Genomic DNA, 19,453 nt, shown 5'->3' on the forward strand with positions numbered 1-19,453 from the left:
CTATCTTTACCCTTCCTCTATTCTAAATTTAAATTTCCGAAACAAACTTATTGAATGTACATTAAAATTAAATTATTTAAAATAAACGTGTGGAAAATAAAGTTTCAATAATAAAAAAGTAATGAAAAAAATGACGGTATAAACGATCATCGATTTCATTAGATGTAACTGATAATATAACTGTTTTGATTAATAACATTATTGAATTTACAATATAAAACGGTGCAATACAGAATGTTATTAATTAAAATGAATAATTATGATCTTACATTTTCAGTTTTTAAATTTTTATTATTATTCGGTATAAAAAAATCGTTTATTGCCACACATTACGCGTGATTTGTTTTGTTTTATTTCAGCAGATTTATTCATTGCGTTTATGTAAAATCACAATTTCATACAAAATCGCAATGCGACAATTAGCGCCTCTTAATGACATTACGTAATTTTAGACGCGCACAGTTGAGTAACACCTTCGTGAAACGCACGTAACATGGCTGTTAATTTGGAAGTAATGTTATGCTTCGCAGGCGTTAAACGTCGTGCAGGTCCTGTTTGTCGCGTTATTTAATTAAAATTTCTATTTAGACTGCTGTTGCACCCCATTCCAATTCACGGCTTAACACTTTAATTCGTATCCACAGCTCCGCTCAATACAATTTGACGGTAAATGACTACGAAACGAAATTAAACGATAGTTTCAAAATATGAAAAAGAAAATAAAGAATATTTATTATACTTTAAATATTTTTTTATTGTATTACAAATTACATTATATAATATCATAATTTTTGTATTATATTAGAAGAGAATTAATATTCTTAATAGAGAAATAAATTACTATCCTAGTGAATATGCACATATCCTTTTTTTTTCTTTATCTCTCTCGTTTTGAAATGAAAAATTAAAGATATTCTGTGTATATTTACATATCATGAGATGGAAAATATAAAAATTCCAAGTAATAAAATTTACATGTAAGGTGCAACAAATGTCAGATTATGTCACACGTAATTCTTAATAATTTGTGCGATTTTGCAAAGAAAAAGCGCGCAATGAATTCTAGTTGACAAAAAGAAGACGTTTCATTAATAAGACGGAGAGACTTGTGAGAGAAATGTCTCGATAAAAGAACCTTGCTAACGAGACAGAAGATGAGGATTCTCTTATCTCGCGCGAGTGTCAAGCAAGGGCTGATAAATTTGCACTCGGTTGCATTTTCACGCATTGCAAAAGGAGGACGCAAGACTCGGCGAGATACCAGGTCGAGACAGTTGGCACGAGAATTTCGTTTTGGAATGCGCAAAGAAATTCGTCCGGGCTCGCTCGTTTGTCCCGCGTGTCTGCATAAGCCGCTCGTAGGGGAGGGATCGTAATTTAGACGACATTCCACGTTAAGAGTATTTCGCGGCATGGTCGTTCTGCTGCTACCCGCGCGAAACATCCGGCAGGAAGCTTCGTCTTTATCGCGTCCTAAGACCGCTCTCGCGATGGGACACGGACAAAAAGATACGCGTCCAGGTCTCCCAATTATCGGTGCGAGCTTTCCTCGGTCGCAAATTAATGACAAGTTGACCGACGACGGCGGCTATGAGTTTGACCGCGCGTACAAATGTCGGTTACGCGATAGTTAGTCGGGTAACTTCGCCCAGAATGACTTTGATAACTGCTGTCATTAAGGCGAAGGTCTTATTCGAATATCCTTCGCCGATCGTCGTGACGGCATATGCCGAATATTAGCATAGTTAGTATTTACGAACAAAGATAATTACTTATTATTCTACATTAGAATTGAATATTAAACATGTTCGCGTTAATTTTATGATAAAATCGATAAATCGTATTATGTAACGATATGCAACACTTGCTATTCGTGGTTTCATAAAAGCGGATGTGACGTTTTATATATTTTAAAAATATAAGAATTCATTACTTTGAATATAAAAGTATAATATTATATTAAAGAATCGTTGCATATTATTTATTTCAATAAACTATTAGATAAGATTTAATTCAATTTTAAATAACACTTATATTTTTTAAAACCAATGTATATGTATATGAAGATATGTTAAATTGTCAAAATCAGGAGACGCGGTAGTGTCTCGGGTGTCAATCGAGGATATATATGTATACAATACACATATAAGAAGCATGAAAGAATCATAAATTAAAATTATAAAGTGCTTTATATATACTATAGTATAAAATATAAAACTTATTCGTTAAATTTTTTTTGATGTACTTTTTGCAATCCAAATCCTTCATCATTAAATAAAGCTATTACAAAAGATAATTTTAACATTCTTGAAAATTTTATTAAAATTATTTTATAAAATAATAAAAATTTGTTCAATTATGTTTTAAAACAATTATGTTTTATTTTTACAATTATGTTTTATTTTAATTATTTAATGTCATATATACATAAATTTTCGATTACATAAAAGTTGTAGTATTTGGTTTTCATAAATTTTGAAACATATCGAAATTGCAAGTTCTTAAGATTTTTATACATTTTGATGTAACCTTGTTTTCAATTTCAGTTATTAAGAGTACTTTATCATGTAATCGAGTTAATTGAATGATTGCCAGAATGATGTTTTCATCTGTCTAATGTGTTGGAATGCAAGGTCAAAATAGTTCATGATAAAATCAGAAATGGGAGTAGAAAAGTGTACGTTTTAAGTTGTAAAGTGCGAATATTGACATATGACAATAATAAAAATTAGTAGAAATTAGTAGAAAAATTAGTAGAAATCATTGATAAAAATAAATTTATTTATTTATGTTTATTATTAACATATTTATAATTTAATATCACCGACAATATTGATCAATTTTGCAATTTGAGTTTTGACAAATTTCAAATTTTAATGTATATAATAATAATTGATGTAACTCATTGATGTTGAGTAATGATAATATTCTCTTGAACATAAAATTCTTCAGATTTATGTTAGCAAATATATATCTATATTTATATATATATTTATATTTTTAAAGTTGATATTAATAAAATTTTATATAGCAATTGTCATTTTTGAATTCGAATTTCAAGTGTTATAGTACGATTATACAATTCGAAATATTTCTTATAAATTTTTGTTTTCTGATGCGAATATATACGTTATTATAAACATAACAAAGCTAAAAATGAAAATTGATAACTTCAATTAAAATTTTATTAATAAAAATAATTGCAGTAATGTTTTTAAACAAAAAGCCATACATGCACGATAATGCGCTACATAATTTCCAATTGCAATCATACTTTGATACTTTACTTATGAATACATTACTTATGAATTTTTATATATCCATAAAAACTGTTGCATAATTCATCATTTAAATACAGACATATATACATAAATATAGATATATAAGTATTTGCACTCAGACATTAAATCAAAGCTGCAACGTAATTTCATCAAATCCATAAATAGCACGCTGAGCATAATTATTATGTAAATGTGATATCAACAATGACTTTTCTAACAAGCAGTGATAAAAAGTAAATATTAAAAACAAACATAAAGATAAGAAATGCAATAAGTGAAGTAAGAAAACATTTCATAATAGCGTTATTTTATATAAGATAAATTTTTATAAAATTTCATTCTTATAAATTGTTTAACTTTTCATTATTTTTTAATTTTTCTCCTTTTAGTTTATTATAGAGCATAGCATATTTGTATATATTATTTATTTTTTATATTCGATTTAATTTTATATTATCGAATGTTAAATGCAATAAAGAAATTTTTTTATACGTTTTGTACATTATTTAGAAATAATTTAATTATAATTGATAGTAATTGCGATATTCATATATGTTTTAATCATTTGCAAATTAAATACGACGATGTTCATACGAAATTATCTCATTTCTTATGTGCGAAATATATGAGCAGTTTAATTTTACAGTCTGCACATATGTATCTGTACAACTTATTTACATATGCAACCATGTATTATAACAAATATTATATTTATTTATGTATTATTATATATTATATATATTATATATTTATTTATTATATCTTTAAATGTTATTATATATTAACATTTATATTATATAAATTTCATCAGTCACAAGAGTATTGAAGATTTATGCAAAGTCAGGTATCAACGATTAATCTTGTCATCTATCTGATGTCATCTTGAAAATTTTTGCATCAGAAAAATATCGAGTATATTACGAGATGGAATGCTGCGTAGAAACAGTTGTCTGCGACGAGTCGTGTCGGTAGTATCACTGTCACTCGTTGAGATCATTTTATCAAACGTTCGTGAAGAAATTGTGAACAGATTTTCCAATAAAATTAAAGATTTATTATGGAATACTGGTCGATATTGCTATCAATAGTGATCGGTGTGATTAGCATTCATTATCTTTTTAAAAATTTTAATTTTTTTAAAAGACATGGTGTTATTCATATGCCGGTTGTTCCAATACTCGGCTCCATAACACCGTTTATATTTCGCCAAATGGCATTCACCGATTTAATCATGAGGATGTACAATTTCAATCCGAACGCAAAATATTATGGATTCTATGCCACGATAACTCCGACATTCTTGCTTCGCGATCCAGAACTCATTAAGAGTGTTCTCGTTAAGGATTTCGAGACATTTCCTAATCGTCATGGTTTCAGCAGTTCGGCCGAGCCTTTACTCGGAAAAAATTTGTTTTCCCTTCGTGGAGAAAAATGGCGGAACGTGAGGACTTTGTTGAGCCCTTCTTTTACATTGAGCAAGATGAAAATGATGTTCTCATTGATGTCAGATTGTGCTGTGGAGTTTGCTGAATTTCTATCAACATTATCAGCGGATAGAAGCGAGATAGATATGAAAGACGCCTTCACTAAATATACGAACGATGTCATCGCCACGTGTGCGTACGGAATCAAGATCAACACTATGAAGGATCCGACAAACAAATTCTATGTTTACGGCAAGGAAGCGATTAACATCACAGGGTTTCGCTCTTTAAAGTTCTTTTTTCTTCGATCTTTCCCGATTCTCAGTCAAATTCTCAATATAAAGTTTTTAAACGATCATGTGGCGAACTTCTTTAAGGATACTATAATGACTACTATTGCCACTCGTGACGCCGATCACATTACACGCCCGGATATGTTGCAGTTAATGATGGACATCAGAGGTAAAGAAGGCCGTCGACAATTGGACATCGATGAAATGACCGCGCAAGCGTTCATTTTTTTCTTCGGCGGTTTTGATACCAGTTCCACCGCGATGTCCTTCGCAGCTCACGAAATCGCGGTTAATCCAGAAGTTCAGAAAAAGTTACAACAAGAGATCGACAAGGTTTTAGAGGAGTCGAACGGAGAAGTAACTTACGAAGCTATCAACCGGCTCGAATATTTGGACGCGGTGATAAGCGAGGTTCTCAGATTATATCCACCAGTCCCCTTTTTAGAAAGGAAATGCGAAGGATCTTATGAATTACCACCTACACTACCGGGTGAGAAATCTTTCACCATGAAGAAAGATATGCTCTTTTGGATTCCAGTTTTCGCGATCCATCGTGACGAGAAGTATTACGATAATCCGGAGAAATTTTATCCAGAAAGATTTTTAAACAACAGAACATACCATAATTCTTCGTGTTACATACCATTCGGATTAGGACCAAGAATGTGCATTGCTAACAGGTTCGCCCTGCTAGAAATCAAAGTTTTACTGTTTCATTTATTAACACGATGTGAACTGAAACCTTGCGCAAAGACTACGTATCCAATGAAATTCAGTAAGAAAGGTCTAGTATTCAAACCGGAGAATGGTTTCTGGCTGAATATTCAGCGTCGAACAAATCCAATGATTGACTCTAAAGTTGATAGCTAAACTTAGAAAACATTTTAAATGACAATAACGAAGAATTATATTTGTAATAGAAATTATTCATACATTTTTATTAAAATGTTTTTTATGATATTAATATAATAATATTTCGATTACACTCATTATTATAAGCACAGTAATAATTTCACAGTAATAATTCTTTATTGAAATTATTTATTGTGAACATTATCAATATTTAGTATTATTGAAAGTTGTTGAAAGTGTTATATGATAAAATATATTATGGAATAGATATTATATTGTCTATGTATATGATAATAACAAAAATTATAGTGCGCATTGTGTGATGCATTGAGTCATAACAGTACAAATAATTTCAAGGAAAGCAAGATTGTAATAAAAATATAATTGAATATTGCGCATTAAAATTTGCATATTTGCATATATTTAAATAAAAAAAGAAGTGGAATTTAGAAGAAAAAAATTATAACGCTAATATTTTCTTGGATGAGATTAGGATGAGATAAAAATATTATGTCAAAAAAATAAAAATAAAAATATTCTATTGAAACAAAATAAAATTTAATTATTAAATTTCAACAATTTTATTATTTAATATTAAGTTTTAATTGTTTAATTTTATGATTCAATTTTAATAGTTAATATGCATACTTTGTAATTAGACATTGATAGAATATTGTAGGAAATTTAATAAATGATTGTAAAAATATTCTTTCTATTTACCTTTCTATTTATCTTTACTGTTCAGTTTCTTCGTAACGAAACAATCTTTTGAATTTTAATTTATTATATTGATTTCTAATCTTTTTTTAATATCTCTTTATGAATGAACTTACATTTACATTTGTTGATGATAATAATTTATTTTTATTTTTATATAACCGTGTTTTAGTGAATTGATTCGAATCAATTACTATTACTAATATGTCTATATATTTTTACATTACGAAATACAAAAGGGAGTATTATATACAACCAGAAAAATTTTAATTATACAAGTGCGTCTATTTAATGTTGTCTTATTACAATCATGAATTATATTAATCCTTTCTCTTTTTTCTATAAAAAGAAATTAGAAACAGAATTATTTAGTTTTAATTGTTTAATGTTCTTATGTTTTTGTAACTCATTATAAATATCAGTGTTAATATTAAAAATATTATTAAATGACAAATATGTAAACAAACATTATAAAGTCTCATATACATTAAGAAATTGCTCCGTCAGATATTTTACTTAATTTTGTTATGTTAAATCATTAAAAAATTATCTTTTTAAAAAAAAGGTAAAAAAGGGTGTCAAGTAAAGGAACATACGTGTTCTATGAGCAGAGATATTGCTACACAAAGTTCGATTCGTAAATTTTCACTTTAAGAAACGTCATCATTATTATTTGTATATAAAAGATTTAATATCAATAACTGGCACCAAGTTATAATCCTATAAACATTAAACAAGTCCATCTTAGCCAAATTATATATTTCATTTGTATAAAAGGTTTAATATACCACTATTTTTAAAAAATAAAATTCAAGCGGTAGTATCTTTAATTTAAAAATAATAAAAATCAAATGATATGTACATTTTTATCCATTCAAGACTCTTTTCTAATCCGAGTGGTAGTAATTATTTAGCTTTAAAATATTATAATATTATTATTACAAAATTGATTTATTCAACCTAAGTTTTTATTACAAAGAATTAAAGAGTAACAGTACAAAATAAATAAAAAAATTTTTATGTATTAAAAACATTTGGCGCTGCTCGACCAAATAATGACTTTCGCTAATGTAACGGCCTGTGTCAGTTTGGAAACTTGTTGAACAAGAAGCTACATGACATAGTAATGTCTCAATCTTCTTGCACCTCTAGTCGTAGAACGTCAAATGTGTAAAGATGTGCATACACGTCAAATAAAGTTGCGAAGTTTGACAGTGATTCGGTTGCTTTATAAGCCGCCGTTCGATGCATTCAAAACGCTTGTAATTAATTTCCGAAACACGCCACATAATCATATATGTATAGATATAATGGAGAAAATTTCATCATTAATTAGTTACAACAATACTGACAAATACATTGTATACATAATTCCATAAAATTATAAAAAATTGCAAATATTAGCAATGCACCTGAATATATTTTTCAACATTTCTATTTTATTATTTCTATTCTATTATATTAAGATATTGTGTATTAAGATATTGTGCATACTTCTACTTTGGTAAAAAAATCAATATTGCGCCATATTTTACGAAGGGGCTTCGAGCAAAAGGATGATCGACCCTCGCATAACGTTCAATTGGCTATCGTGTTCATAAATCGTATCGTTGGTCGATTAAAAGGATTATGCAAATTACGCGTAACATCGCGAGACCGAATTCCTTTCACCGCGCCCTATTCGTGAATCTTTATTGCGCCCTGCAAAATGTGATACGTCTCATCGCCATGTAGCCAGAGGGAATTCCATTACACGTTGAAAACGTTCCAGGTTCTACCCCGGAGGAAGGAACAGAAACGTGCAAAGCGGAGAGAGAGAGAGAGAGCAACGAGAGGAAAGAAAAGAAGGTGAAGCTTTTCCAGCGGCGACAGCAGCGGCAGCAGCAGCAGGTACATAACGTAAAAATTTAAGACTATTAGGCCAGCCCGAGTCGTTCTCTTAACAATAGCGATGTCAGTATTTAGCCTCGGGATAGAATGTATATTTTTCTTTCGCGAGTGGAATCATTCGGGAAACGACGGTCGGACGGCCATCGGGTGAGACGGAGAACTGTGGATAAAGAAAAGAACGCGAAAGGGTGAACAGGAAGAGAGAAAGAGGGTGAGAGAGGGGGAAGAGGCGGGGATGGTGGAAACGCGCCGTGGAAAAATAAGAATTTCAAATCCAATTTTCCGAGGCATATTTAATAGGCATCCCTCTGCCGTCGCCGCCGCCATTGCGGCCGCCATCACCGTCGACCCGACTTGTGAGCACCCCTCTCCATCCTCGTTTCGTCCATCTCTATGGTGGAGAGAGAGTTTGCCACCTCTAGAGTCCTTTTCTACCGTTGAGGAAATGAATAATTGAAGAATACATTAAATTAGGTCTTGGGGACGGGGGCGGCGGGGGCAGGAAAAAATTTGCTGGCAACAACTTTCTCATTATTGCACCGCGTTAGATCGCGAATCAACGATCGCAATTCCGGGACAAATTCGCGCGATCGACGGATTACGAAACTCACGGGTTCCGCTTTTGAATATATACGCCCGCCTAGTTTATGGTAGACGTAGTTATTTGCCGCTCATCTCGCTATTACGCGCTTTAAAGCCGGACTTAATAACGCGCGAGTGTAAATGCGGCGGCATCGACCGATAAGCTGTTGAGAACGCTCTACGGTTAACTAAAGTTCGTGGAATTAACCCTCGATTTCCCCTCGCTGAATATCGGCGACTTAAAATTGCATTGTCTCTCGATCCTCCCGGTTTAACTGCGACGTGTGTTTCGAGATATCAGGCGCGACGTTGCTCTTACCCACTGTACTTGTAAGACGCCGGGGGAAGATACGGCAGGCGGATTTTCATTGCGACACGAAAGAAACGATTTAATGCCTCGAGCACGGCCGACGTTCCTTGCAAGGGCTCAATGGTGACGTTAATCGGCTTTTCTAGTAAGTGGCGTATCACTCGAAAGAGATAAATCGAGACGGAGAACACGACTATTCGTTTTGCCCGGTAGGTTTGTTGCCCGTTCCAATTAGCCGCGATTCTTTGGCTGAAGACTTCAATCAATTTCGCAGAAGACTAGGTCACAGATGCTACCAATTACGGCTCCGCCGTCGGTAGGGTCATCTTTTTCTACCGTCCACCGGTCTCGTGTCCGGGAAGAAGTAGGGTAAATGATTTTTCTCTCCTTCGGGACCAATCGGCGGGGACCGATCGAACGGACGAAAACCATTTGACGACTTTACTCCAATAATTGTCGTGAGAGCTCGCGACCGTTACGACCTGGTAGTCAAGTATCTGACCCGTTTCTCCTCTTTCTCTCTCGCTCCCCTCCCCCTCCTTTTTTTGCAACAAGCGGCAATAATTTTCTCGACTCGATAAATCCAATACGGTGGAACGACGAATTACGGTAAAGGCGGCCTCGGTGCCGTTAAACGCCACTTTCACGAACCGGCGGACCGTATTTGCTGCGCAACCTCCACCGTGGAAAATGCATTATTTAGCCGATCATATGCGGGCTTAATTGGTCGCGATGCGCGTGCTATTAATCCCACGAGATCGCGCATAGGAATGATATCGATACTCCTCGAAACTGCCGCCCTTCGACCGTTGCACTTAGTCTCGCGTGTAAGGTATTAGCGTCGGACGGAACTACCAGGTGGTTTTCCTTATAATTAATTATACAATGTGAGGCAAGTTCCTCGCTGCGACCTGCAGGGCTTCGTCCTGTCTTAAGTAATGAATGGTAGACGGTCTTAATCTCCTTTTGGAACCGCAATTTTTCCGCAGCATCTCTTTTTTTTTTATCCTATTTTTTTTCCTCCAGCCATCGGCCCCGCGCGCGCTCGCGGGGAAATTCTAGACCTCGTATTTCAGAGGTGGCCAGAAGATCAGTTTATGTCCCGCTATAAATTTCGAATCGACGTCTATGGACTTTGAACGTACGTACTTGGGCACGCGAATTAGTTTCGAGAGATCCTCGATCTGATCGAGACCCATAAAAACCATTATTTCGCAGGCTCGTCGTCGCATCTCTAAAAAGAACGTCCCCGGCTCTCTGTCTTTCTCTTTCACGTGAGCCTCTTACAGATTTATGCATAATGCAAAAGTAGGAAAATGCATGAATCTGCATTTATGCCACATATTTTAAATTCTTTATAAACGTAAAATATTTTAAATATTCAATCGTTATAAAATTTATTTGTAATTGTTAAAAATGTTTATCTGTTAAAAGCTAATATAATAACGATTTTTATTTACGAAAGGTATGAGAGCTGTGCATAATATCGCATCAATCCTAAAAAATTACAGGCAGCCTTTTGTCACTGAAGATAGAACACAACAAATTGGTCTGGAAGATTCAGAAAATATTCGCTGCATATTCGTAGTTATTTCCGTTTTTACTTTGCAGTTACTCTTTCCTGAGCCTCGTTGAATAATGCAATCATACCAGACGTAACGCGCGATGTCGAGAGCTGACTATTTATAAAACAATGAATAATCATTGACGGTAACGACAGTGTCTGTGGATGCGTAAAGCAATTACGCTCCAGGTCGTACAATTTATTTTAGTACTGCAGTCCTGCAGTCGTTTCAGTCGGATCAAGCTCAACCGTGCTGTATAAATACCAGCTCCATTCAGCTCATTCTTTTTAATGAATGTAAATGCGATGTAACATATGCATTTTTACTCACGCACACCTCGCATTTATTTTTGTCTATTTGTTCCCAATCCAGTTTGCTGATATTTTTGCAGAACGTAAGAAATCGTCATTACGGAGCAGATGAAATCAAATAAAAAGAATTATATAAAATCCAATTCAAGATTAATATTAAACATGTGCTCTAAATATTGTTATAATTCTCCATTTATTACCATTCGATTTATTTGAGGAAAAATCTCCCAGAAACGTTGTACCTAAAATTGGCATTTTGTAAGGTAGTGATTATACCGTGAAGTCGAGTCGACACTTTGCAGAGAATGGAAAATCCACGGCATGTTAGTGGGACACTTACGTAACTGTACCTCTTTTGAGCGTTTTTCGCGAACGGTTACGATCACTCGACTGGAAGTTGTCCAAACCGGCCGACGAGGAAGGCAGAACGCGAGGAATAACTTGGAACATTTCTCTTCCTTTTTTTCGTCTTTTCGGCGCACACAAACACAGTGCCGCGGACGTAAAACGAGCGATAAATTCCCTCGACTCGGCTCGACGGTCATTAGCCGACTCATGGCAGGCTGCATCGTCAGCTAGCGTAACTCGTATATTACGAAATTAAAACGCTGCCAGATAAAACTAATTTAAAGGCCGCATCTCACCCGTCGATCAAACGCGCCTGTCCTTTTCAAAGATAATCCTCGTTTCGAGTCGTTATATATGGCGAGCTAGGAATTTCGATGAAATAAGAAGCACGCTTTATGGCTCTCACTTTTGCGAATTTTCATTTTTTCTCGCCCACGGACTTTGATGCGACCGCTTCTTTTAAGGTGCAACCAACAGAAATGGCCGATTTGCGTGGCTCACGCCACACTTTGCACTCTCGTTCGCTCGGCCTCTGCTTTAAATATACGCGCGGGACGTTGAATGTGTCTACAGAAAATAATGAATTCATCGTGAGATGCGTTTATATAGAAAATAATGAATTCATCGTCAGACGGGAATAAAACGTCGAGCAACTATTAACATTTTAAAAAGGTCCGCTTGTTATTATCGGTAGATACCACCGGTGAATATTAATGCAAACGGACATCTTTAACAATACAATTAAAAGACGAGAGAATTTTTTAATCAAACTTTAGTCGTTGAGAACTCTGAGATTTTTATGCGAGTTGTACCGAGAAATTATTTTGCGGGATATAATGGTCAAAGCGCTACTTTTCATGTCGCCCCTGGGACAGGTTACACCCAGATCGTCGCGTAAAAATCAAGTATTCCGGCTTGCGATTTGAACTTGTACTACAACCGGTATATCCAGCGTCGCAATAATCATAGCCGTAGCATCTAACGACCCACGAAAGCACGAGGCGACCAACGAGAACCGACTTCATTTTACGGTATCACGAAACTTCCAAAGTGGTGACCCAGAAACGCTTGTCGCTTTCACCCCAGATCCTTCAGCTACAAAAAAGAAAGAAGGGAGAGCGTGAAAGCGAGGGAGGGAGGGAGGGAGAGTGAGAGAGAGAGAGAGAGAGAGAGGGGGGGGGAGGAAAGAAAGTAGAAGTAGTCCGGCGTCCATCATAGAGCGTATAATGTGGCGCAAAAACGTATGATAAATTTTTCAATGGACGCGTTAGAAGAAAAGTTTCTAGCGTACGTGACTGAAACGTGGCAACACGATATAATAATAAGTGGGATCTAATCCGGGTGCTAGCGAGTCAGTATATTTTCCAGAGGGCAAATACACGACGGGGAGGAAGCAAGACGGGCCACTTGTCAAAAAGAGAGGTAGAAATTTCAGCAACGTTTCTCTCTTTGCATTAAAACCGCAAAGAATATCGCGTAACAAAGGCAGATTGGTTAATTACAAAACCACTGTCAGAACCTACAGTTAAATGAAAGTACAAACAGATTTAGCCTTTTTTAGGGGATGGTAGTACGATATTTTTTGGTATTTACACATACACTGAAATTCAATACCGCTGCTTAAAATTGATTAGAACAATCTGTTCTTGCGCAATTTTTATTCCCTTGTTCATCGCGTACTGTAATAACAAAAAGTACTAAAAAAAAAAAAAAAAAAAAAAAAAACAACAAAGGAGACTATTTTCCACGGAATTCCACAGGCGAATTTTACAGGCGTGATTTTAGAGACTCGTTAACCGCGAGAAAACTTATCGCGGCTGCGGAAGAGGGATGAGTGCAAAGTAGAGGCGTTTAAGGAACGATCGCAAACCAACACTGGGGGTCGAATAACGATTGCAGAACGAAGAACGAAGACGACGCGGAGCAGATAGCAACGGCGACCGTATAAGAGCGATCGTGCACGCCCTCGAATAAAATCGTAGATAGGAAACCCGTGTGCCCGGGAGGCGCCGATAATGCATATAAGTGCTACCTGGCCATTTCCTTCAGCCATCGAGGCTTTACGAGCCCACAGCTGGACTACAGCAGAAATCGAAGAATATCGACGTATCTGCACGCGAAAATTGCAGGAAAAGATTAGACGAGACGGTTAATAGAAATAAATGTAATAATAAACATATTTATTTGACTAGAGACATGTGCTCGTATATTGAAAAATTTGTGTAAAAGGGCACATTGCTTGCGATGCTTAGCTCGGTGCAACCACGAGCGATATTAAAAAGATTACAGGCGCGTGGGCTCGCCGCGTCTTGATTAAATTAACGTTAATGAAATCCTTAAATAAATTTCTCGTCTGTTTTATATTTTTATAACGCTCGCCGAGCATAAACTTGAACATCGTTTGAGTTGCAGACAGTGCTTTCATCGTCAAGAAAGCGGTGTTAAAGAATAAACCCACGCGCGTCGTCTGCGCGTCTGCTTCGGTGTTAACCGACGTGACAAGCCTGTCACGTAGTCAAACCGCCTCGTCATTACGGAAAAGTCCGCGACACGTTACCTCCGCGTGCTCTCTTACGCGGAAATACCGTCAAAATGTATAGTCGTATGGCCACGAGATTCCGACCTCGTGTTGCAAAATGTTAGATTAAATCGCGACGCGCGGAACAATATGTAAATCGTGCGCCGCCGCAATTATGCGCCGTATGCGAAGCGTACGGCGTAAGCCCTTAATGCGGCGTAGAAATAATAAAGGGACGGGCAAACATGGCTGGTAAATGGCGCGCGATGGAAGATGTTGCAGGTGCAACTCGTGAATCTAAACATGACCCGTAAAGTCCGCGCCGCGCTCTTCCTTGTTTTTCCATAAATCATTCTTCGCGCGCGCGGATTCGACGTATCGCCGCCCGCCGACTACAGGCGGGCACGTTAAACCGCACTCATACGCTTTCACACAAGAATCGATCGACCTACAATAGCGGCGAACACGAACGCTCGTCCGGCGCTCAGACATCAGGAGGAAATGCACGCTTTTGTCGCCGCCCGTAAAAAGGGGCGCGCGCGCGCGCGCGCTCGCGCGGCGTTCCTCGCGAATATATAAAATTTGCAAAATTGGCCGTGCACGCCAATAAAATTCACCGTCGGCGAGATCCGTGAATCCACGATCGCAAACTCACCCAGGACCTTTGCTTGCCAGCGAGACATGGCGCAAAAAGAGAAAGAGAGAGAGAGAGAGAGAGAGAGAGAGAGAGAGAGGGGGGGAGGAGGGAGAGAGAGTTGATTTAACATGGAAAGAGTCGGGGATAGAAAAGTTTGATCGAGCAAATTACGTCGAGGAACTACTTCGCTGAACGATCTGGAAGTCTTGAGTCCCGCGGGTGGTATCTCAAAAGTAGCACGAAATTTCTGCGATCGCTTGACGCGTTTTACGTCTCGGTCTATGCGCTTGAATCTTCTAATTTCGGGAAAAATACGTTTCACCCCGAAAGGTAATATCGTCATCGAGCGTTCAATTCAAGTCGTGCGCTTTTCATTTCGGAAGAATGGTTAAAATAAGAAATGGGCAAAGGAGGATTCTGTGGTTAATTTAGAGAAACGTCAAAGAGTTCGAAAAAGTCCATCTTCGCGAAGCATCGTTAAGCATTTTTGTTCCTTCGTGCTTACCCTGGGATTACAGCCGTAAAAAAGGTTCATCAACGACAACGAAGCATGAAAAATGGTTTCTCGCGTGAGTGGTAGAAAGTCTTATAATTTCACCGAAGCAGACAGGAATGACGCGCACCAACACGCGCTTTCACATAATTCGCTATCTTTCCATTCTTCCCTAAGATGAATTTTTAGATGTCGCGTGCAAGATTTAATTTGTAATGAGCAGAGATACTGTGTCGTTGACGGAGTATAACTTTCCACATAATTACAAGAGGTAATTACAAGAGGTATAAACCGCTAAAAAATGTTTCTCTTTATTTTTATCTCTTATCAAGCTTAATTGCTGACTTTTTCGTGTTTTTTCATTAAACACTGACCTTTTATAAACAGATTACTTTGTATCACTATCGTAAACACAATCAAATAGATTCTCCGACGTGCATTGTAAGAAGATAAAAATCCAATCTTTGTGTTTCTCCTCTTGCTCATCTCGTTAACCCGCTTCGTTGATTAACTCTTTCTTTATCTTTATCTTTGGTGTCTATTTCTCTCGAGTAATTACCTTTATGTATCGTTTATCCGGTCTCCAGCAACGATTCTTCTTCTCGCGGGACGTCGAGCATTGCACCTCCGCTTTCCACCCGGAGATCGATAATCGAGACTCTTGAGGGTAACGGATCTAGAACAAAAAGGCAAGATGAAATTGTTCCGAACCTCGGAATCGAAAGTCCCCCGTGATATCCGCCGGCGAATTTCATATTTTTACTTCTTGTAGATGCCAGGCGTCGAAGTCTTCCGGAGGACCCTTCCGCGCCCAATCTTCTCGTAAAGAGAACCCTTCGCCCCATTGCCATCGTAAAGACCGCACCTAGGGGTGAAAAATAATCAGAGAAGCCCGATAGAGCCGTAACTGCTTTTGATTTATGTAATCGTATATCTCCTTAAAGCAGAACGTGTCTGCGTTTACAAATAGAGGTTAATTGCGATAACTTTTTGACGCAGATTATTAGCAGATTGTCGTAAAAACATAAATATTAGCGAGCGAGAAATAACAGTTCCTTTTTTAAGCGAAATTAGATACGCGATATTGTCGCTATTCATAATTCCATTCGTGAAAAAGATTTTATAAACACTCGATTGACAATAAGTTGGTCAAAATGGTAAAACCCGATTAGGGAGGAAGCCGATAAAAATGCGCCTAAAATGAACTGAAGCACGCGAAAGCGGAAGAGGATTCAAAAGTAATTTATTTCCATGCGTAAAAAGGAGAGTAAAACAGAAGACAACAAGAAACAACAGACAACAAGGCGAACAGCCGTTAAGGGGAAGGAGATGGATGTATAAAGAAACGAGGGTAAGGAGAATGTGTGCAAAGGGGTAAGCAGGGAGAGACACTTCAGGAAATCGTACTAGAAGCTCGCCTAGAGTTTTCATCCCGTTTTGGTGCACCACCTAGTGCTCCGAGAGGAGAGACGACAGCGTAAGAAAAATAAAGGCTTCCTCCTGCTCCTCTCCTCCGGTACAGAACGCCGCTTCTTCCATTCCTCTTCTTGTTGCGAGTCGCGTTTCTCCTTACCACGACTTGCTTACTTTTCGCCCGCGCCGAGTTCCGCGTTTCCCCTCTCCCCGCCGTCCCCTTCTCGCCCTTCGGTCTCTCCTCTCGAGAATTATTAAAGGGAAAACACCCACGAAATCCGTTTTCGGGGTCGAGCGGAAAGGCGGCGAAGGGGAAAGGGCGGCGGTTCCCGTTGCCGTGGTTCGCGCCGTCGTGTGCTCGCCGCGTGGTAGATAAAGATAAATGTCGCAAACGAAAGAAAATTACGTACTACGAGCGTCGACGAGCGGCCACGACTTGCTGCTCCTGAAATTTTTAAGCCGCCCATAAATATTCGATTCATACTTTTACTCTCCTGCCGTTGGATATAGCGACGCGTTGGCTAAACGCGCCTGCAGCTGCTTCCGCTCGCGTGCGGAAGATTCGAAAAAATACAACGAACGCGATCCGTGCACACACGCTTGGGTTCCCGACGCGCGCGCGTGCATTCGGGCATGATCAAAGCCGCGTCAAGCCGAACGGAAACTTTCGGACGGATATTCCATATATTGCACAGCGGCTGCCTTCAAATTTCGGAAGTTCGATAGCCAGCAGCGCCATTATTACGTACAAATGGAAGTTCGGTCGAATCGCGGCTGGTCTGATTTGCCATGTTTTACACCGTACCTAACGAACTGGACAACAATCGATTTAACGCACGGTTTGCCTAATTGCGTTTCGCGATCAAAGCGCGGAGCGCCGAAGCGCGAGACAACATCGAAAATATGAAGATCTTTATGCAATATATATGATCACTCGCGTGTGTGGGTATAATAATCCTAATCGCTAACATATAATCCTATCTTGATCCAATATCTTTCGATTCCAATATCAATTGTAAAAAATAATACGAATGTAGCGAAAAAAAAAAAATACATTACTTAATTTCTAAAAAAATCCGACGGGAGAAACCTTGTGTCGTTCGTAAAAGTAAATTTTAAAAAATTAATGAACTTTCGGGAAGATATAACATTCGGGAAGATTAAAAAGAATAAAATAATAAATATGAGAATTAAACTTTTCGCGAGATGAATTTGATCCTGATTTCAAATACAGAGAAAACAGAAGTAATGAGTGTAATAAATTCTTTAAGTAGCACATATAAAATTAAATTTTGTGTTAAGAGGTAATTCAATTCTACAAAATTTTTCTCGAGAAATGGAGTACATTTTTCGATTTTAACAACGTTCAGCGTTCATTAATAATTTATTTTGGACGTTGGCAAGACTGATATCTTATAAGTGTCTTTACTTGTATTGGGTGTGTACGTGATACTCTGCCGGAATTGGTAAGCTTTAACCACATAGCTTTAGTATGCGCATCATATATTACCTTCGTATCTTCCTATATCTAATCATGTCATCTATTCTGTATACTCGTATATAGCTGTTGAATCTTAAAATCATAAATATAAAATAACATTAACATAAAAATAAATCTTGTACATGGAACTTATCCAATTCTTTATTATTAAGAAGTGATAGGAAGTGAAACATGATATTTTCTTGCAGGTGATAATTACGGAAAGTCCTCTTTGATGTTTAATGCTATCTACCTTTCTACGTTTATACGCGGACTGATCCTAAATCACGTATGAGTTATTCCAGAATAGATTCAAGAATATAACGAAACATGTTGTGCAGCGCGGTGTATGATTTTAGCATCAACGTGATTTAGTACCCGTGTCCAGCATGCGAGTCGTTAGATTTCTTAACGCTCGTTTCACCATCTCGTTACGATTTAATATGGTTATACTGCGAACTATATAGCGCGGAAAGCGGAGGAGTGATTATTCCAACGAAGCTGCAACTTATCGATTCCCGATGGCGATGTGTACACGTTGCTATGCGAAAAATCACCGAAAACCTGCATCCACCTGGCCAATTATCGCAAAACATTACATTTTCGTGACCGTACCAATTAATGCCACCGCGACTGGTTTTTCGTAACCCGTCGTCAGAGCAAATTAACGAGGATGAAGAAACTAGAATCACGCTGCTGAGCGTAACGTGTATTTCGCAAATTGCTCGAAACGCGGGTAACCAGTTCATTAACGGATGTATGCCAAGCATTTGTAACGTTATTAAAAAACCAATACCATAACGATCACATACTGATCACGGTATATTGAGATTTCGAGAAATATCTCTCTCTCTCCGTGACCATTTTTGCAGTAAAATTCTCTACCTCAATTTTGAAAAAAAAAAAAAACGTTATTAAAACATTGTACTGCAATCGTGGTACATTTGGTATGGAAAGATGATGGGGTTATAACGTAAACGGGAACGAGAAGTATCGATGCGTCAATCGCCCTAAACAATACGTCCCGGATATACGTTTGCCACCGAATATGAAAAATACGTCGCGACAACAGCCGCGTCGATACGAGGTGCATACGAGGCGTTTATGTCATTTTAAAACGAAGCGTCGAAATCAATCCGAATGGCGTTGTAAAAACGGGATAACGCGACGTGACGGATTAAACTTCAAAATTCAATTTTCCGATATTTTTAAAAGGGCTCGATATTTAAGAGGGCTGCGAAGTCAGTAACGTTCTTATCTGTTCTAAAAAGATCTGTCTGTTAAATTGGTTACAATTATTTAAATGTTAAATCAGTTTATAGAAATCATTTTGACAATT

General features: G+C 37.2%; 2 protein-coding genes and 1 pseudogene across 9 annotated transcripts in view; 2 read left to right on the plus strand and 1 right to left on the minus strand.

The window, feature by feature from the left end:
* Positions 1-19,453, plus strand: part of Lar (tyrosine-protein phosphatase Lar) — a 382,209-nt gene that overhangs the window by 67,885 nt on the left and 294,871 nt on the right. For all 7 annotated transcript variants that reach the window (XM_089071364.1, XM_089071370.1, XM_089071368.1 and 4 more), the window contains exon 2: positions 8,339-8,457. The gene's annotated coding sequence lies outside the window, so the exon portion shown is untranslated. The remainder of the gene's footprint in view (positions 1-8,338; positions 8,458-19,453) is intronic.
* On the plus strand, positions 4,215-6,556 carry LOC105428222 (cytochrome P450 9e2 pseudogene; annotated as a pseudogene).
* LOC105428220 (uncharacterized) overlaps positions 15,274-19,453 on the minus strand; it is a 79,275-nt gene continuing 75,095 nt past the window's right edge. For both annotated transcript variants that reach the window (XM_089071374.1, XM_089071373.1), the window contains 2 exons: positions 15,985-16,086; positions 15,274-15,897 (listed from right to left, as the gene is read on the minus strand). In XM_089071374.1, coding sequence (XP_088927500.1) covers positions 15,783-15,897; positions 15,985-16,086 — 217 coding nt within the window. In that variant the 3' untranslated portion in view covers positions 15,274-15,782. The remainder of the gene's footprint in view (positions 15,898-15,984; positions 16,087-19,453) is intronic.

Source organism: Pogonomyrmex barbatus, unplaced genomic scaffold (assembly GCF_055798465.1).
Source record: "Pogonomyrmex barbatus isolate J1 unplaced genomic scaffold, ASM5579846v1 scaffold12, whole genome shotgun sequence".
Taxonomy (NCBI): Eukaryota; Metazoa; Arthropoda; class Insecta; order Hymenoptera; family Formicidae; genus Pogonomyrmex; species Pogonomyrmex barbatus.